Source organism: Rhinatrema bivittatum, chromosome 2, assembly GCF_901001135.1.
Source record: "Rhinatrema bivittatum chromosome 2, aRhiBiv1.1, whole genome shotgun sequence".
Classification (NCBI taxonomy): domain Eukaryota; kingdom Metazoa; phylum Chordata; class Amphibia; order Gymnophiona; family Rhinatrematidae; genus Rhinatrema; species Rhinatrema bivittatum.
In genome coordinates, this window is record NC_042616.1 from 420931608 (window position 1) to 420953256 (window position 21649).

The window sequence follows — 21649 nt, forward strand, 5'->3', positions numbered from 1 at the left end:
CAAGTCTGCCTTTGTGTGCTAAAAGTTGACTGTTGGAGCCTCAGAATCAGTTAGCACCAAGGATCTTGGGAGGCTTCCCTCTTCAAGGTTATTTGGCTCTTACTTGGGAGAGATGTCATTGCTAAGATGCTTTACACTATAGAGGAGGCAGAATTAGGTGGATCACTCAATGCTCCAAGTGGAGTCAAGCTTGTACCAGCAACTCTCTATTCATGTGCTGAGCCACTGCTCTCTGCCCGAGTTCCTTCTTGAAGTGTGCTAAGCTCAATAGTCAATCTGTCTCAGCAGAAGGGCTGACCCTCTTCAGAGAGTCTCTCTAGCAATACCGAAAATTCAAAGCTGGACTTCTGGAGACAGGTTTTGTAATGATCAGTTATGGACATTTGACTGCAGTTCAGGCAAAACATGAAGCTGCTATTAAACTTCTCTGCCTGTATCCGAAAAAAAATTAACATGAAGTTAAAAGTAAAAAAAAAAAAAAAAAAAAATCAGACAAAAGATGGCCTGAAGGAGAAGATGGGGACAGTAATTGGAAACCTGTCTGAAGCTATAGTCTAAAAGCAGGACTGCTGACAGAACAGCTAAAAAGGGAAAAAAAAGCTTTAAAGCACCAAAAAACCTAAAGTAGGGAGGAGAAAAAGGCACTGAAGCACACACAACTGCAGCAGATCTAAAACATATCTGTTACATTCAGCTGAAAGACAAGTGCAGGTTGTGCCCAGAGAAGTTTTTCTGGAAAGCTCTAGAAATCTGTCAGCACATAATGATAACATATGTGGCTACAGTGCTTTTCAGAGAAAGGAACAAACCTTCACATTTACCATTGTCTTTTGTGGATGAAAATGGATACAGAAAAGCAGCCTTCAGAGTCAGCCAGGCAGCAGGCGAGTTTAATGGCAAATTCAGAGCTCTCACATCACATTTGCTCTCTAATTGGGCACCATACGCGTTCACACAAGCCAGAAGCAGGAGAAAGAATAAGCACAGGCCTTTCTTTCTGACCTGCTTAGCTGCGAGAGAATAGTATTTCATTTCAGGCACAGCGCTATTTATCAGAAATATTCACAAAGGCAGAAAAACATTTTCAGCTAATATAAGTTTCTAATGTAAGTGGAGCACATAAAGGTTAAGCAGATTATTGAAGGTCACTCAGAAAATGACAGAGATGCTATATAACAAACATTTAATGGCTGCATTTCAATGTAAGATGGTTGTGGTGTTATATACTGCTATGGGGGAGGGGGGATAAGTTAATTCAGAAGGGTGCTTTAAAGATTAAATTTGAAGGAATTTGTTCCACAGCTCAGTGCTGTAGTCACTAGGTCACACTGTCAGTCCCCCAAAACCACTATAGAAAGAAAGCAAATAAATCTAGATTCAAACCATGAAGCTGCTGAATATAAGGGAAGAGACTGTCTTCATACATTTGAGAACATTTGATACCCATGGGAACAGCATTCTGGACTATGGGAAGATGTACACTTCGATCTACTGAGACAGATAATAGGTGAAAACTACCTTCACCATTTCAAACTGTCACGTAATAGTGTCCAGTGAATACTGTCAAATTAAACTGGTAACTTTTTAATCTGAATGTTGTCAATTGACAATCAAAGTGTACTCTATACTGTCTAAAAGTACAGAAAACCACCAAAAATTGTTGAATAAATCAAGCAGGAATTAGAAGCCGTGCCAGTGCTGGCACCAGGCCAGAGAACACAAGACATACCCATGGCCTGATAGCGAGGGCTGATGGTCGTGGGGTGATGCAGCACTAGGATCTCGGCCTCAAATTCCCAGGATGCCTGGGGGTTCAGCCGGGGGGACACCATCACCATGCCCTTCCGGATGGATGAGCGCTTGATCTAGAAAGGAGAGAGGGATTCAGGGCAAAAAAGTAAACATGGGAAGTTACTTTCCAAAAAGTAAATATCCCCTTCTCCATTCCCTTTTCAACAAGGAGCAGTACCTTTTGTGTACTATGCAGTACTTCAAAAGCATGTATGACTATCAGCTCAAAACTTCCAGCTAAGTAATTAGCCTTTCAATTCCTCACGCTGATGTGCTACAATTCTGAATTTCTGGGAGCTGCTCCATTAGCGCGTGGCATTAATTACCTCACCTTCCTGTGAGCCAATTGGCTCACTAGCTCAGATGTCATAAATGACATCATATATACTGCCTGAAAAAAAGAAAAAAAAATTTCAGATCTCATTCCACAGGAAGCCATGGTTCCAAACATAGCTGCTCCAAAAATTTTAGAGGAGCTGCTTAAGGAATTTCCTATACAACTTACAGTGCCACTGTAATTGGTGCAGGGTATTACTGCATGCACATTATAAATTATCGCAGTACAGTTCTGGAATCCTCTTGTGGTACCCCAGGGGTCCTGAGCATGCAGTCTTCTCACTAAAAATGCTGGGACCACACCAGCATTAAGGTTCTGCTCTGATCAGCTAAAACCAGCACTGTGCTGCTGAGCTTAGCTTTAGTGTTACCACTGCAGGAGATCTGAACACCTTTTATTCTTTCCCCACTCCAGGTTTATTGCTCCCTCCACTGTCTCCTGCTGCTGCAAGTCCTTCCCTATCAGAGACCAAGAGATGGAGGAAGGACTGCAGGAAGTGATCAATGGACAGGAAGTGACATCCAAAGGCTTCCTGGGAGGCACTGGTCTATTACACTCCCCGAAAGGCAGCAACTACATCAAAACCAATTAAATACGTAAAAGTGTGCAACAAGGCTGCAGTGACCACGTTTCAGGGACCTCACTACCTTTGGTCTCGTAGTTTAGATGCCATCAATACACCACGATACACTACAGCCTTATTAGGTACACGTGCTGGGACGATGGACTATATGCGCACACACCTTTTTCAGGGCAAAGGAGGCAGTCTGTCCGCCGCGCACCTCCTTAACTGGCATGCGCTTGCGGTGAATGGATTTGACAGCGATGGAAACAAAGCTCCCAAGGGGATCAGGGCCCAGCAGCAGGATGTCATTCAGTTTGATCAAGCCCCTCAATGTTGTCCCCGACACCACTGTCCCCACACCCTGTGCAACAGAAACAGGACGGTGAAGAGGGTTCAAACATGGTCACTCGCATAGTGCACAAACATTCCCTCCCTTTCTTCAGCCAGTTTATGCTGGGTTAGGCATTTCTTTTTAATCTGGCTCTTATCCGACAATCTTGCTTTTTGGGCAGACGTTGGGTGTTCTTAGCATGTAGGTTTCACAATAACCCCAGAAGCTGTAGATGCTACCTCAGTATGAGCCCAGGCCCAAGTTAACTTAGAAATGAAGCCTGCTGCTCCCTTTTGCTAGTCACTGGGCTATCAGGCCAATTCTATCTTTACTTGGTGGTGATTCAGTAAACAGCATAGATGTAGACCCAGCTATCAAACCCCCAAAGCAACCCAAACCCAGCTCTTAAACCATGAAATGATTTTTTGATCTGATTTACTGTAATTTTGTTTCTAAATAGCTTAATTCACACTTCTCTGCCTATCCATTCAGCTTTTTCAACACTGCAATAAAAAGACAAAGGCCCTCACTGTAAGACCCCACTCCTTACAGGGACAGAGTACGTGTCATCAATTTGGAATTCTGCTGGTTCCTCCTCTCGGGAGCTCGAACGTGGGGACAAGAGGTTCAGGAACATCTTCAATAGATCCAAGTTCTCCCCTGTCACGTTTGAGATCTGGAATATTGGACACATCCTAGGAGGATAGGCAGGACAGAAGAGGCAAGGGGGAGAAGTGAGAGCTCCGAGCTCCTTACTAAATATCCAGTAAGCGATCTCATCAGTTTCCTGGCAGTAGCTATGAAGCCTTGTGCTTGTAGCCAGGAGCTGTGAAACCTGAGTTTAAATCCCATCACCATGATGTACTTGATGTATCATACTGAGCAAGTTTTTACTTTTTCACTCCATATTTCTAGGACACTACTAAGATATCCCTCCCCAATCCCAAAGAAAAAAAAAAAGACAAATTATCTAATACACACACACTCAAAACAGCCCCTTTTACCTAATTTATGACATCTCTTGCACCAATTTAACACCAATATCAATACCTTCTATGGACACATTCTTTTCTTCCATTTTCCCCCTCCTAGTTGGAAGTGCACCATTGACAATGTGCATCCTTAGTCTTTTCTCAGATCAAGTGCAGAAAATAGTTGTACAAGCAAAAGGTAACTTTTCTGAGTCATCCTTCAAGATTGGTCAGACATTGGGTCCTACAGTAAAGCATCAATCTATAACCCTGGAGCATGCTCTAGCTGGAAGGACACCCTGGAGAAAACTAATAATCCTAGCCATCTTCTCTCTCTTCTGGATGCAATACCTTTCAGAACTGAAGTTGGAGGCGGTAACAATCACATCATCCTTGTTCTGAACCAACACAGGAATCTTTCGACAGCCAGGGGATTTCAGCAATCGCTGTAGCAGCTTCAGAGTTTCTTTATAAAAAGAATGGACAAAGAGCAAGCATGAGTAGTGGAGGGATCTTCTTCCACAATATTTACATATCCCCGCAATTCTGGCACACATTTGTTCACTCTGGTTTGATAAAAAGGTCTTAAGAGTATTAAGCTACAAGTCAGCAGAAGACCTACAACACATAACCAGACATCCTCCATTATATGTGTCTAATTATGCAACTGCAAGTGGAGAAACCAAGGCAGAATTTTTTTTAACCAGTCTGTGGTACCTGTATCATTTTAGATCAAGTTTTTCACCAGCAGGAGAGGCAGAACGTTTACAGATTACTGCAAGGATCTGAAAGACTTTTCCAAAAGATGATACACCACAGACTCCCTCAACCTACCAAAACACATATGTGAGGATTCAAATTTAGTAGGACAGGACTCAAATAGGTCTGATTTTCAGTTTATCCACAATAAGACGTCACTTTTCACATTTTGTTTTAACAATTTGATTAATCTGCTTCTCTCAAGGACTAGAGTTGAGTGCTGCTGTGGGATTCTCTCTAAGAGCAATATTTGGTTTCATTTTGGCTTTTCAGGTTTACTGGTACAGTGTGTTAAAATTCTGGGTAGGTCAGATTTAATGTAGTCATTGCCCACTTAAGAGGAAACTCGCCTTTCCACTTAGTTTTACTAGCATTGGTCAGTGGCAATGCCTCTGATTTACCAAAATTAATCTTCAGATGCAAAAGACTTCCAAAATTCCATAAACTCAGGTAAGAAATCCTGTGGATCAGGAGTTAGGAGTACATATTCTGCAAACAAATTTAATTTTATTTCAGTCATCCCCACCCAGGTACATTTAAACAGAGCAGACATACATGAATGATTCCAGATTACTAAAACCAAACAGTAAAGTAAGCATGTTGTAGAAAAACACACATTTAAGTATCTATACAAATTCTGGAAATCTACACTTTCTTAGCCAAAAAGCGATCCAGAAATCTAAAAAATAAGATTGGAGCGTTAGAACATATGGTTCTAGACAAAGATATTGACCTGATAAAAAAAACCCAAAAAAAACAATGAATGGGGCCACCAACACCAGAGTACAAAATATTAAAATGATAGAGAAAAGTGGTAATGGCATGGCACTATATGTTAAATATTTGATTAAATAGGATACAGATTCTAAAGGAAACTGCAATCTGGAATCTCTAAGGTTAGAAATTCCATGCATCACAGGAACGAGTACAGCAGTGGGGGTTAACTACTGTACACCTGACTAGGATGAGCAGCAGACTGCAAAAATGCCAACAAGGGTTAGACAGGCTACTAAATATGAAAAGCAGAGTTGCTTACATGTAACGTGTTCCTAGGACAGCAGGATGTTAGTCCTCACAGATGGGTGACATCAGATGGAGTCCAGCACAGAAAACTTTTGTCAAAGTTTCTAGAACTTTGACTGGCACACAGAGCATGCCCAGCATGCCACTAACCACTCATCCATGCAGGGTCCCCCTTCAGTTTCATAACAGAATTCACAAACGAAAAATAAAACAGAATGCAGGAGAATCCAACTCCATGGGGTGGTGGGCATGTTTCCTGAGGACTAACATCCTGCTGTCCTAGGAGAACATCCGTTACAGGTGAGCAACTCTGCTTTCTCCTAGCACAAGCAGGATGGTAATCCTCAGATAGGTGAATACCAAGCCACAGGCTGCTCCCAACCACCATGATCCACAGGCACCAAACCGGGTGCCAACGAGCACAAAAACTGAAGTGCTGTGGATAGCATAGAGAGACAGCCTGAAACTGAACAATGGGCCCTAGGTAGGGAGAGTTGGGCTTAAGCCTGGAAGAGGTTGCGAAGGACAGATTGGCCAAAGCTACTGTCATGTCGACCATCCTTGTCCAAGCAGTAGTGGGCAGCAAACGTTTGTAGGGAACTCCACATTGCAGCCTTGCAGATTTCAGCAATGGGAACCGCTCGCAAGTGGACAACTGATGCCACCATGGCTCTCAGAGTGGGCTTTTACATTGCCTCCAAGCTGAAGACCCACCTGCGCATAGCAGAAGGAGATACAATCCACCAACTAGTTGGACAGAGTTTGCTTGCCCACTGCAACGCCCAGCCTTTTCCTGTCAAAGGACAAAGTGCTGCAAGGACTGCCTGTGGCCTGCTGTGCATTTGAGATAGAAAGCAAAAGCCCTCTTGCAGTCCAAGTGCAGATCCTGTTCTCTCTGGTGATAGTGAGGCTTTGGAAAAAAGGTGGGCAGAATGATGGACTGATTAAGATGAAAATCAGTCACCCCCTTAGGCAGGAACTTAGGGTGGTCCTGTGTACACACCTTATGAAAGAATTTCATGTAGGGTGGATATGTAACCAATGCCTGAAGCTCACTAACCCTGTGCGCTGAAGTGATCGCCACCAGGAAGATAACCTTCCAGGTCAGGAACTTAAGATCGCAGGAGCAAAAATGCTCAAAAGGGTCACGCATGAGCCATGCCAATACCACGCTGAGGGCCCAGACACAACAGGAGGCCAAAGGGGAGGCATCAGCTGAAGCAAACCCCACAGAAACCACCCCACAATGGGTTACATAGAGATAGGCATACCACCCATACTACTGGCCTGCATGGAAGGCTGGATATAAAGAAGCCATCACTGATGAAAAACCACATCAAATCACATCTGGAGTTTGCCAGAAAGCATCAGTGACCCAGGTAAAACGTGGGCTAAGATTTTGTGGTGAGACAAAAATGGAGCTTGACCAAAATTCAAAACGCTATATGTGGTGCAAACCTAACACTGCCCATATCTCAGCAAGCACCATCCCAACAGTAAAGTATGGGGGTGACAGCAACATGATGTGGGGATGCTTTTCCTCAGCGGGGACTGGGCATCTTGCTAAAATTGAAGGGCAGATGGATAGTGCTCATACAGAGAGATTCTGCAAGACAACCTGCTTTAATCTGCTAAAAAACTAAAACTTGGGAGAAAGTTCATCTTTCACCAGGGCAATAATCCCAAGCACAAGGCCAAAGCAACACAGGAGTGGGTGAACAACAAAAAAGTGAATGTTCTATAATGGCCAAGTCAAAGTCCAGATCTCAAGCCAATCTTGAATCTGTGGCACTAATTGAAATTTGTAGTCCATAAGCATCATCCAAACAACCTGAAGCAAATCTGCCAGGAAGAATGGGCAAAAATCACTCCCAAGCAGTGTGCAAAGCTGGTAGAAACTTACCCCAACAGACTTTAAACTGTTGGGGGTAAGTCTGAAGGGGTCAAATACTTATCCAAGCAGCATTTTTCAGGTTTTAATTTTTTTTTTTTTTTTTTTTTTTTTTTTACAAAAAATGCACAGAAATAATAAATTGTGATTTTGAAAATTTACTTTAAGAGCATATTGGTTTGCAATAAACATACTGTCAGGAACAATCTGTGTAAGGGTCATTTGCATAAGAACATGCCATACTGGGTCGGAACAAGAGTCCATCAAGCCCAGCATCCTGTTTCCAATCCAGGCCATAAGAACCTGGCAAGCACCCAAAAACTAAGAAGATCCCATGCTACTGATACAATTAATAGCAGTGGCTATTCCCTAAGTAAACGATTAATAGCAGTTAATGGACTTCTCCAAACCTTTTTTGAACCCAGCTACACTAACTGCACTAACCAAATCCTCTGGCAACAAATTCCAGAGTTTAATTGTGCGTTGAGTGAAAAAGAACTCTCTCAGATTAGTTTTAAATGTGCAACATGCTACCCCATGGAGTGCCCCCTAGTCCTATTATCTGAAAGAGTAAATAACTAATTCACATCTACCTGTTCTAGACCTCATGATTTAAACACCTCTATCATATCCCCCCTCAGCCGTCTCTTCTCCAAGCTGAACAGCCCTAACCTCTTTAGTCTTTCCTCATAGGGGAGCTATTCCAGTCCCCTTAACATTTTGGTTGCCCTTCTCTGTACCTTCTCCATCGTAACTATATCTTTGAGATGCGGCGACCAGAATTGTACACAGTATTCAAGGTGCGGTCTCACCATGGAGCGATACAGAGGCATTATGACATTTTCCATTTTATTCACCATTCCCTTCCTAATAATTCCCAACATTCTATTTGCTTTTCTGACTGCCACAGCACACTGAACAGATGATGTCAATGCGTTATCCACTATGACGCCTAGATCTCTTTCTTGGGTAGTAGCACCTAATATGGAATCCAACATTGTGTAATTATAGCATGGGATATTTTTCCCTATATGCAACACCTTGCACTTATCCACATTAAATTTCATCTACCATTTCGATGCCCAATTTTCCAGTCTCACAAGGTCTTCCTGCAATTTATCACAATCTGCTTGTGATTTAGCTAATCTGAACAATTTTGTATCTGCAAATTTGATTACCTCACTCGTATTTCTTCCCAGATCATTTATAAATATATTGAAAAGTAATGGTCCCAATACAGATCCCTGAGGCACTCCACTGACCACTCCCTTCCACTGAGAAAATTGACCTTTAAATCCTACTCTGTTTCCTGTCTTTTAGCCAGTCTGTAATCCACGAAAGGCCATCGCCACCTATCCCATGATTTCACTTTTCCTAGAAGCCTCTCATGAGGAACTTTGTCAAACACCTTCTGAAAATCCATATACACCACATCTACCGGTTCACCTTTATCCACATGTTTATTAACTCCTTCAAAAAAGTGAAGCAGATTTGTGAGGCAAGACTTGCCCTGGGTAAAGCCATGCTGACTTTGTTCCATTAAACCGTGTCTTTCTATATGTTCTGTGATTTTGATGTTTAGAACACTTTCCATTATTTTTCCTGGCACTGAAGTCAGGCTAACCGGTCTAATTTCCCAGATTGCCCCTGGAGCCCTTTTTAAATATTGGGGTTACATTAGCTATCCTCTAGTCTTCAGGTACAATGGATGATTTTAGTGATAGGTTACAAATGTTTACTAATAGGTCTGAAATTTCATTTTTGAGTTCCTTCAGAACTCTGGGGTGTATACCATCCGGTCCAGGTGATTTACTACTCTTCAGTTTGTCAGACCTATCACTTCTTCTAGGTTTATTTATTTATTTATTTAACTTTTTATTTACCGACATTCGTGAAACACATCATGCCGGTTTACAAAGAACTCAGGCGGGAAATACAATAAAACAATATAACAATATAACATTAATAACAGAAACAAAATTCAGAATACAAAATGAACCAAAGAAGCAATAACAAAAAGGGGGGAGGAAGGGGGAGGGAGAGGTGGGGGAGGATAGGCAGGGGGGCAGGGGTGTGTGGGAAAAGGGGGATGGGGAGCGGGAGGGGGAAAGGCATAGCTAGATGAAATATAAAACAAATATAAAATAGAAAAGAGGGAGACTATGTACAGTTGAAGTATGTACAGGTACTATTAACTTAAGTAGTCTTACGGAAGTGTTGGAAAACCGGCCGTATCAATTGGGCGACGGTATTCACTAGGATATATTTTATTTAATGGGAAACTGGAGGTGTAAATGGAGAGAGGAGTACTAGGGGAGAAGGTGGCGGCCGGGAGGCCCAGGGATCTAGGGATGGCTAGGGGGGGGAGAGGGGATGGGGAAGGGGAAGGGGAGTAAGGGTGGATGACTGGGCAGGGGGGGGCTGAGAGGAGTGGGAGCAAGGGGAGAAAGGTCGGGCGGGTGGAGCTGGGGGGAGAAATTAGGTTTGGTTAGTGTCGGGGTAGGCCTGTCTGAAAAGCCATGTCTTGACTCCTTTTCTTGGACATGTGGAGGGATGTCTCTTGGCGTAGGAAGGTAGGTTCACAGTGATTTGGTTCAGTCCATCTGAATCATTACCCATGAAAACCTTCTCTGGTACGGGTACCTCCCCAACATCCTCTTCAGCAAACACCGAAGAAAAGAAATCATTTAATCTTTCCGTGATGGCCTTATCTTCTGTAAGTGCCCCTTTAACCCCTCGATCATCTAACGGTCCAACTGACTCCCTCTAGTTTTCTGCTTCGGATATATTTTAAAACGTTTTTACTGTGAGTTTTTGCCTCTTCGGCAAGCTTCTTTTCAAATTCTCTTAGCCAGTCTTATCAATGTCTTACATTTAACTTGCCAACACTTATGCATTATCCTATTTTATTCTGTTGGATATTTCTTCCAATTTTTGAATGAAGATCTTTTGGTTAAAATAGCTTCTTTCACCTCCCCTTTTAACTATGCTGGTAATCGTTTTGCCTTCTTTATGTGTGGAATACATCTGGACTGTATTTTTATTTATTATTATTTTTTTATTTTTTTATTTTTTAAATGACCATGCCTCTTGCACACTTTTTACTTTTGTAGCTGCTCCTTTCAGTTTTTTTCTATTTTTCTCATTTTCTAAAAGTTTCCCTTTTGAAAGTTTAACACGAGAACCATGGATTTGCTTACTGTCCCCCTTCTAGTCAATTAAATCAAATTTGATCATATTATGATCACTATTGCCAAGCGGCCCCACTGTTACTTCTCTCACCAAATCCTGTGCTCCACTGAGAATTAGATCTAAAATTGCTCCCTCTCGTCTGTTCCTGAACCAATTGTTCCATAGAAATATAATTTATTCTATCCAGGAACTTTATATCTCGAGCATGTACCAATGATACATTTACCCAGTCAATATTGGGGTAATTGAAATCTAAACCGGAACGTGCAAGGATAAAACTTAAAGTTTCACCAAAAATCAAGTGTATAAGTCCAAAGTTTATTCTCACAATCAGTAAGACATGGCAACTCCGCATATGTCTAAATAACAGTGTATCAGTCCCGACACGGTCCCGTGTTTCGCTGGTGGCTGCATCGGGAGGGACCACAGTAACAATAGAATCTGCAATATATAAATACATACAACCTTGGTGAAACTTAACATATAAGGCTACAACTACATCATAATCATACTATATATGCATACCTTTTAAATGGAACATGGAGCGCAAGCACCCTCACCCTGTCAACCTATTTAAAGAAGCAGGCTTGGCGCCAAAACAGATGCCATCGCGAGAGCTTCAGATCCAGCCCCACCCCCACCATTTAGCCAAAAAGGTGCCATTCGATGTCTTTGTTAAGACCACTAGGATGAATGGTATTGAGTGTGAAAATCCACCTTTGCTCTCTTTTACCCAACAATTCAGCGTAATCTCCTCCCCTCATAGAGGGGGGAACGATCTCCAAAACTGAAAAGGTGAGCTCAGAAATAGAATGATCCAAGTGAGTCCAATGGGAAACTAATGGTTCATCAATTCTCAAGAGTCTAATATTGGAACAGTGTTCGATAATGCGGGTTTTCACCATTCGAGGTTTTTCCCACTTATAAGAGGACAAGGGCACTGTACCACATATACTACCCCTTTGGTTGTACAATCAGATACCCCTTGTAGCTAAAAAATTTGACCTGAATTAGGGTGGGTGAAAGAGGAAGTTACTGAAGTGTGACTGCACATAGTGCAGTGGCCACACGGACTATGGCATCCAGTCCCCCTGGTGTCTACCTCATTCCTGCGGAACATCATGTTTTGGCGCCAAGCCTGCTTCTTTAAATAGGTTGACAGGGTGAGGGTGCTTGCGCTCCATGTTCCATTTAAAAGGTATGCATATATAGTATGATTATGATGTAGTTGTAGCCTTATATGTTGTTTCACCAAGGTTGTATGTATTTATATATTGCAGATTCTATTGTTACTGTGGTCCCTCCCGATGCAGCCTCCAGCGAAACACGGGACCGTGTCGGGACTGATACACTGTTATTTAGACATATGCGGAGTTGCCATGTCTTACTGATTGTGAGAATAAACTTTGGACTTATACACTTGATTTTTGGTGAAACTAAGTTTTATCCTTGCACGTTCCGGTTTGGGTTGCTTGCTTATGTGCAAGGTTTGCTTCTTTTGTCTCATTTGGGTAATTGAAATCGCCCATTACCGCACTACCAATTTGGTTAGCTTCCCTAATTTCTCTTAGCATTTCACTGTCCGTCTCACCATCTTGACCAGGTGGACGGTAGTATACCCCTATCACTATAGACTTCCCCGACACACAAGGGATTTCTTCCCATAAAGATTTGATTGTGCATTTAGTCTCATTCAGGATGTTTATCCTGTTGGACTATGCTATCCTGGATAAAGCGCCACACCACCTCCCGGGTGCTCCTCTGTCATTGCGATATAATTTGTACCCCGGTATAGCACTGTCCCATTGGTCGTCCTCCTTCCACCATGTCTCTGAGATGCCAATTAAGTCATTCACTGCTATACATTCTAATTCTCCCATCTTACTTCTTAGACTCCTGGCGTTAGTATACAAACATTGCAAAGTTTGTTTTTTTGTTTGTATTTTCATTCTGCTTTTTAATTGATAGGGATAAGTTAGAATTTTTTTTAGCTCAGGTGAGTTTTTAGTTACAGGCACTTGGACTACTGTTATTATTGGAACCTCACTGTCTGGATGCCCTAATTCTAATGCATCATTAGTATCCTTTGAAGATACCTCTCTCCGAACCATGCGCTGCTGAACGACTGTCTGCTTTCCCCTTAAGGTGTCGAATACTTTTGCAAGCTACTGTATATCAGATCAATTGATACCCACCCATCTTGTCACAGCAACGAACCTCAGTGCTCTTTTGCACTTCCCTCTCCTACTTAGTAAGGAAAAGTTCCTAACTAAAATCCTGATTATAATCTTTGAATGCAGTGCCACCCAGGCAATTTTACTATGACAGCAATGAAATTTTGATTCAGAACCTGCTCTGGTAAACATGCAGCTTTCTGGCCCCTGAGGATTTACTGTATGCTTTAGTTTTTTCTGTGCAAAAAGTAGTGACTAGTTTCACTATTCCCAATAAAATGCTAACATGAACATGGTTTCCTGTTCTATGTGCCGTCTATCCAGAGTTCTCGCTCACCAACCATTCAAAAATCAATCATACCTAGAAGGTTTATACCAACCAATGCGGCATCAATGACTAACCTTGGGTGGGCATGTACCTCAGTTGAGCACCGTTACCTAAGCAGCATGTTCATTTTGTAAGCTGAGAGGGCCACATTCTCACATCCCCAGCAGCACCATACCTCCCCGGCCTTGGTCAGCTTATTCACGGAGGGATAAATTAACAAAACCAGCAGTGTGACCCTCTGGTATACTCATAACGGGTATTTGGGTTGCTGCCACATTTGTACAAGTAACAAAATCTTACTGGGCTTCTTCCAGCTCTATAAATACCAAGACATCTCACTAGACTTATGCTGCACCCTGCTAATCTCATCTACTTCCCTAACAGCGAACAACATTCGAGGGCATTCAGTATACCAAGAAGGAAAAAAGGATAGCAGCATGAAGATAGGCATCCAGTGGCACTCATGGTTGTCCCAGGAAAATCACTACCAGTGCTATATTTTGCAAGTCTGCGAGAAAGCATTTTGGCATCTCAAATTAGTACGTGTGTCTTAGTGTACCAAAAAGCCTACTGAGAAGAAAAATCAAGCTTGAACAAGGCCCACTTTACAATCTTGCGCACAAGACATTTCTTATACTTGCTTTCTAGACTATCCACAAACTTTAATAGTTCCTAATGACTAAACAGAATATTCTTTAAAAAAAAAAAAAAAAAAAAGACAAACCACCTTCCTTTAGTTAGAAACTGAAAAGTAATCCCTACGAGGTCCTCCTGTGTTGAGATTCAACTCTGCTTTATCGATCCTGGCCATATTTAGACCAAATCCTTCTTTAATCTCACAGTCAAGGGCTGTAATTTTGAAAATTCTCTTTACATGCTGTCACTGCACAACTCGGAACTCCTTAACAGCTTTCCTGGACACTGCCAGAATAGCCCTTTTCTGTCCTGCTGCCATTTTCTGTTCTGTGTTTGCTCACAGATATGAGTCTTAGTGATGTCTCTGCAAACACTTCAATAGAGCGCTTTGTACAAAATGTATCCGCACATGGTACAGTGTTCCATCTTGTTTTCTAAAATAATTAGTTCCACAAGACAAAAAAGCAAAGCTGTAGTTTGAAAAGGTCTCAGGATGTTTTCTTTGATCCTCAAACTGGATAAGTTACTACCACCCCAGTAAATTTATCCAGATAAAGGGGGGTGGGGGGACGGGAACAACAGCTTTCTAAGGATATTTCTGAACAGGCTGAAGTTATCTGGCTAACTTACGAGGATAACTTGGACATTCAAAAGTTGGCTGAGTTAGTTTAACCAGATAACTTTAGTTGTGCCAAGCAGCAGTCTTGAATGTTTGTTGGGTTTATTCAGTGCTGAATATACAGCTTAAATTACCCAGGTAAGAATATCTGAGTAATTTACCCGGATAGCCTGCAGATGATTAACCTCTGTCATTTCTAAAGACTGGCAGGCTGGATAAAGAGCGGAGGAGGAGCCTAGTGGTTAGTGTAGCGGGCTGCAAACCAGGGGTCAAATTCCACTGCCGTGCATCGTGACCTTGGGCAAGTCACTGCAACCCTCCATTGCCTCAGGTACAGACTTAGATTGTGACCCCTTTGGGGACAGGGAAATACCCTACAGTACTTTAATATAATCCACTTTGAAGTGACTAAAAATACCAATATAAATCAAAATACATAGGACAAATGACAGTCTGAAAAGTATCTTGAATGGAATAGCATGCAAAATATGCCTCTCCCCCCCCTGCTGGTGAAATAAAAACAATAGATTTCTCCATCCCTTCACCTTTTGAGGCTTCCATGCAGACCAGGTGCCAAAGATCAACTGCCAGGCACCCCACTAGACTGCATGGATATCATTTCTAAAGCATTACATTGTAAAGCACATTGGGACCCTTGGATGAAAAATTCAAAACTTTAGTTTTCTAATATTTTGTTTCAACTTCCAGAAAGGCGGCTCTTACTGCTTTCTCAGAGAAATTGAACACCACCTCCAGTATTTTTGGGGACCTCAGGGGCCCACATTGATAACCATTGCTATAATACAGTAGCAGTCTTTCACCGTCCCTTCCCAAAGCAGTTGAGTATGCCATTTCAGCCTACCAGCCTGAGGAGCAAAACTGAGTTGGGAATCACTAGCCAATGAGCCACAGAAATTTGTCCCACAAATCCCAATTACAGTTACTATCAAACTACAGTCAGCAACACAATCCCACTGTTTTTGATTTAAACTGTACTAGACTATAAAAGGAAGCTGAAGCCCACAGCAGCACAAATGGAATTATATGAAGACTATTTTAACATTTTTATATACCAACATTCGTTAGGAACATCACATCGGTTTCCTTAGAACTAGTAATGCAGCGCAACAGAGCTTTACAAAGAACTTAGTTTGAACGGGGGGGGGGGGGGGGGGGGGGGGGTGAGGGGAGAGGTATTTAAAAACTATGACATGGGAAATAACAGGCAAACGACAAGTTATTAAAACTATAACAAAGGAGATTATAGTAGGCAGAAAGCAAATTGGGTAAAATAAGAAAGGCGAATCGTTACAGACACATCAACCAATCACAAGAATCACATAAATCAAAGGTCAAAGAAGGGGGGAGGTGTATTAAGTCTATAAGGGGAGGCTATAACAGGCAACTAGCAATTAGGAAATAATAGGATACGCAAGCCATAACAATTACAAAGATCATATAGATCAAAGATTACATAAAGATCACAAAATCACTAATTACAGGGGCTATTTACAGGATAGTGAAAGGTTGAAATTGGAGCAAAAGTGTAGGGCAAATAGGTCACATAAGGTCATAAAGTCACTAATTGCAGGGTGATGAAACAAATTAAGATTATGATAGAGAGGGAGAGAAAGTGGGTTAAGTATTGTTTCTGTAAGCTTGAACAGCCATGTTTTGAGTTTTTGTTTGAATTTTTGGGGGCATAGTTCTTGTAGATCAGGGGGCATGGTATTGCATAAGGCGGGTCCAGCAATAGATAGGGAGTATTCTTTTGTGGACGCAAGGTGGGTGAGTTTAGGTGAGGGAGCTTGCAATGTTGCTAGGTATTGCGATCTAGTGGGCCTAGTGGTGGGATGGAATAGTAGGGAGTCGCTAAACCAGTGCATGTTGGGGTTGTGAAGTGCTTTGTGAATGAGGGAGTGTCTTGTAATTAATTCTGGCGGAAATCAGGAGCCAGTGAAGTTTTGAGGATGGGGTTGTTATGCTCTTTTTTGCGTGTACCGGTCAGGATGGTGCAGCAGCACTGGAGCAATTGGAGCGGGACTAGGGTGTTTTTGGGAAGGCCTAGTAGGATGCTGTTTGAGTAGTCTATTTTGGAGAGAATGATGGACTGAAGTACAGAGTGGAAGTCGTTTAGGTGCAATAGAGGTTTTAGGGGGGTTTTTGGGTTTTTTTGTTTTTTTTAGAGTGTGAAGCTTGAAATATTTTTAGGATGGTGTTGATAAATTCTTTTAAGTTGAGATGGGTGTCAAGGGTGACGCCTAGGTCACGTAAGTGTGGAGAGAAGTTGAAGGTGGGCGGGAGGGTGTTGGGGGGGGTAGTATTAATGGTATTGTGTTGGGTGGCAACGATCATAAGTTCTGTTTTGTTAGTGTTAAGGGCTAGATGGATCTTGGTAAGGAGGTTGATGGCCGACAGGGCAGAATCCCAAGCCTCGAGGGCTTTAGGTATGGAATCATTGATGGGGATAACTATTGCACATCTGCATATATGAAATGCGGGAGAGAGAGAGCTCTGAGAGGAGGTGGCAAAGGGGCAGTAAGTAGATGTTTGACAGTAGAGGAGAGAGAGGAACCTTGAGGTATACCTCGAGTTATGTTAATTGCCTTGGTTTCGTTGGTACCTATTTTGACTTTGTAATTCCTGTTACTTAGGAAGGATTTAAACCAGAGCAGTGGGATTCCAGAGATGCCTAATTCAGATAGCCGTTCGATTAGAATGTTGTGGCTAATAGTATCGAAGGCTGAGGAAATGTCAAGTATGGCCACTATGTATGAATGTCCTTTGTCTAGACCTTTCAGGAGACAGTTGATAAGGGTAGTCAGAGTCTCTGTGCTATGATGTTTGTGAAATCCGTGTTGAGATGCGAAGAGAAGGTGGTGTTTTTCTAGGTAGTCTGTTAGTTGACTTAATTTTTTCAAGGACTTTTGCTTTGAAAGGAAGATTGGATATGGGGCGGTAGTTCGCCAGATCTGACGAGTCGAGTTTGGGGTTTGTTTTTTTTTTTAAAGTATTGGTTTGACAATGGCTTGTTTGAGGGGGGAAGGCACAATTCCAAGGGTGATGGAACTGTTAATACTAGCTAAGGGTTTGGCAATTATATTGGGGATGGATAGGAGGAATTTGGAAGGGATCGGGTCTGATGGATGTGTGGTTGGTCTTTTTTTTTAGAATTGCTTCTATTTCTGTGGCAGCAGTGGGCTCAAAGATGTTTAGTTCGGCATTATGGGTTTTAGTGGGGGGCTTTAATAGGGGATGTGGATGTGGGGGAATCGTGTTGTGAGTTTCGATATTTTATCGTCTAAGTACTGTGCAAGTTCTTCGCAGTTTGTTTTGGCTTCCTCATTTAGGATGGAGGTGGTTGAGATTTTGGTGAGGTCAGACACAAATGAGAAGAGGGCTCTGGGGTTAAATTGTAGGTCGTGGATTCTTTGAGAATAGAAGTCTCTTTTGGTTTTAAGAATATTTTCATGGTAGGAGTGTAGGAGGGATTTATATTTCGCTAATTGGGTGGGTGAGGGTTCCTTGCGCCTTTGCTTGTGGTTCGGAAGCACAATGTATGCAGATGTTTTAGACCAAAATTAGCAGGTATGATATATTTGGGTCCTGGACAAAGGTAAGCATGAGATCTTAGGGGAGGAGCTCCTGCTTCCTAAGCCAGAGACTTGCCCTCCCAGCTACTCTGTGGTGACAACTTGAGGTATCATGAGGCTGGAGGGGCAGGTGACAGAAAAGATATGGCTCACACTAGGAGTACTTGCAAATAACTTCCTTACCTTGCAAAATGTTTGCAGGACACATGTCAATCTTTGTCACCACCACAAACACAGGGACATTGAGTGCCAATGCCAAGCCAAGGTGCTCCTTCGTCATGCCAACAATGCCAGCATTGCTACCAACCTGTTTACAAAACAAGCAAGCAATCCATGTTCAAACTTTGCTGCAAGACAGACATAAGATTGGCTTTTCCTTCTACATTTATTTATTTTATTTATGCATTTCTTATATACCGTGATTCAGAACACAAGGATCTATCTTTACGGTTTACATATTCAATCAATAAAAATAAGAATAAGAAATAGAAAATACAATAAAACATCAATAAAATAAGATAAAATAGTAATTAAAAGAATAAAAGCTAGATAAATATTAAAATGAATAGAAAATCCTTAAATAAAACTAGATTTCTCATGTGGATTGCAGCCTTATATAATATCCTAGTTATGAGTTCCATATGCTTGTTGAAAGCACCACGTCTTTAATTCCTTCTTGAATAGTTTCAGATCATCCTGCATTCTCAAGCTTAATGGTAAACTACTTGACAGAGCTGCCCAAATATTTCTCTGTAGAGACAAAACCAGAACAACCACATATACCCCTAAAATTCACTGTGACCATGGCTGCAGGGTATAAGGAGTTGTCCATTGTGAAGTAGGATTGGGGTCTGAATCATTAAGCTGTAAGTCTGTTTTTCTCTTAAGTACACAGTTGCCAATATCCTGTAACATCATGGGTAAACCCAGAGGATGAGGACACAGGGAGTGAGAACTTGCTGGTACAAGATGATAATCTGAGCTGCACACACAAACTCCTCAAATTAGAATGGTCATGGGAGGCTTGGAAAAGATGGCAACAATTTTCCTAGATACAAAAATTTGTTATGCTATACTCAGTGTGATTAAATGCTCTGAAGACCCTAGCTCATATCCTTAAAGTAACGAGAGTTTATTTAAACTTGTCTGCTATGCGAACTTGCACCTAAAATTATATCATAGTATGAGTAATTGTGAGATTGTGCCAATTAGCAATCAATACCGTATCCTGTGATATCACAGGATGTGGGTTTAGCCAATCTGCTAATTTATTACCATATATAGAGATTTAAAAATCTCTCAATGTCCCTCTATAACTGTGGAAGACAGGGAAGAACTGATTTATGGGGCCTATTTACTAAATGTGTTCTCCAATTTTATCTAGGGAAAAATGCTTAGTAAATAGGGCCCTATGGTTGCTATCTTGCCTTTCTTTCTGCAAATATTTGCAGAAATATTGCTGTAACTGGGAAGTCCCTAAGAAATGACAAATATTCCTCTAAAGATAACTTTGGGATTTGCAACCTCACAAAATAAAAAATGGGTGATGGCTAACAAGCCACATCCTTTCCATATGGACAACACTAAAAACAGAAGGGTATCTGCCCTGGATGTTGAGTTATAAAACACACAGCTTATGGTGGTGAAGTACAAATTAACCCATGGAATGTAGTTTATTAAAAAAGATATAAAATACTGAAAGACTCAAATGTAAGGTAGAATATCAAATCAAGCAAAGAAATCCAAGACATTAAAGAGGATTTCTGAAAAGTGATCTGCCATTTCCCAGCAACTGATGGCTTAACAGGTCATATCGCAATGAATTAGATACTGATCTAGCGCCAAAGCTCTAACATATGATTGAACTACAAAGAATTAACTCTTTTTACTAGTGTGCATCTCTAATTTGTAAAGAAAATGACCGCCTTAAAAAAAAAAAAAAAATTCCTCAAAGCACATAATTCCAATAAATGACCTGGCATGGAAGTTTAGTTCATATTAGCCTACAATCTCAATGTATTTTTTAAATTTATTAATGAAACATTTAGAAGTTAACTGGTATCACAATAAAGAGATGCCTCATTTATAATGTGGACTCAGTAACCCCTATCTGCAGTTCTGTAACAGAGAAGCATGGATGTGATGAGATAGGTGTGCAAGATAACAGGAACATCTGGGGTGGAAAATGCAGCAGACACCAAGGAGTTACCATCAGCATGCAGAAATCTGGCAGATGCCCAGTCATTCCAAAGACAGTAGTTTTAAGGTACTTCTCATGCCCGGCTAGGTCAATGAAGGTGATGATCTTGGAGGACTTCTCACAGATCTTGGTCCACTCAAGGCTGCCCCCATGGCTGTCCGGCTTGTTCACCACGTTTCCGACATTATCGAAACCTAGAATGTCATTGCCAACGCTGCTGGTGCGGCCCGACTCAATTTCGTGTTTATGACGGAAGAGCTTCTGCCGGGCAAAACCCCGCCCATTGTCCAGCTCCCCATGGGTCAGCACACCAAGCAGAGTGCTCTTCCCTGCATCCACATTGCCCACTACTGCCACCCTGCAGACAATAAGAGCCAGGAGTCAAATCACACCTTGTCATTACAGGCAGCCTTAAAATGGGATCCTACTGAGAAAACTATTTGTAATAAGAGCTGGTTTAAGACAACTATCTGAATTTAACAAAGGGAAGATTTACTCCTCCAAGTTTGATAGCACATGGGCCTAGACCATAAACAATGGTTTTAGAAATTACATGCCAGTGATAAAACAATGAAAAAATTGTAGGAAGTTTGATCTCCCAAAATTTTAAAATAAACTTCTGTACAGATTCTCTTGAAATCTGAGGTGTGGTCAAGGGAAACCTGGAACAAATATTCCATTTTTAACCTTTAGTTTTCATTATAAGGTATTTGGTAAGTTAGTGATGCTTTGCAGATATTCCCTATTAAAACATTTACCCCTCCCCCCCCACAACCACCAATACAACCAGTTAAAAAATTGGCTAGGTGAATGGCTGTATGGCAGCACCAGCAATCCAGGTTGGATCCCCAAGCCTGGGAATTCCATGAGAGCTTACAATCCCCTACGGCAGGGCTTCCCAAACCTGTCCTAGGACTCTCACAGCCAGTCAGGTTTTTAGGATGTCCACAATGAATATGAATGAGATTAATTTGCATAACATTGAGCCTCTGTATATGCAAATTAGCCTCATGCATATTCATTGTGGACATCCTGGAAAAAAAATCAGACTGGCTGTGGGATCCCCAGGACAGGTTTGAGAATCCCGACCCTTGGGGATGACTGCTCTTCAGACTCTCCTGCTGGCCACTCCATGGCAATGGTTCTCAGCTTCTGGGTACTTGGACTCAACCAGCTACAATAGCAGCCTTCCAACAAGTTTTAAAATACATTTTGTTTGCATTTCCAGCACATATTGTA

At 41.7% G+C, this 21649-nt stretch overlaps 1 protein-coding gene across 5 annotated transcripts in view; it reads right to left on the minus strand.

The window, feature by feature from the left end:
- The window catches only part of GTPBP1 (GTP binding protein 1), a 100411-nt gene that overhangs the window by 26606 nt on the left and 52156 nt on the right, over positions 1–21649 (minus strand). For 3 of the 5 annotated variants that reach the window (XM_029590198.1, XM_029590199.1, XM_029590202.1), the window contains 6 exons: positions 20420–20768; positions 18394–18517; positions 4347–4461; positions 3575–3719; positions 2872–3054; positions 1730–1865 (listed from right to left, as the gene is read on the minus strand). In XM_029590198.1, the coding sequence (XP_029446058.1) occupies positions 1730–1865; positions 2872–3054; positions 3575–3719; positions 4347–4461; positions 18394–18517; positions 20420–20768 (1052 nt within the window). The remainder of the gene's footprint in view (positions 1–1729; positions 1866–2871; positions 3055–3574; positions 3720–4346; positions 4462–18393; positions 18518–20419; positions 20769–21649) is intronic. The other 2 variants (XM_029590203.1, XM_029590200.1) reach the window with 2 other exon arrangements.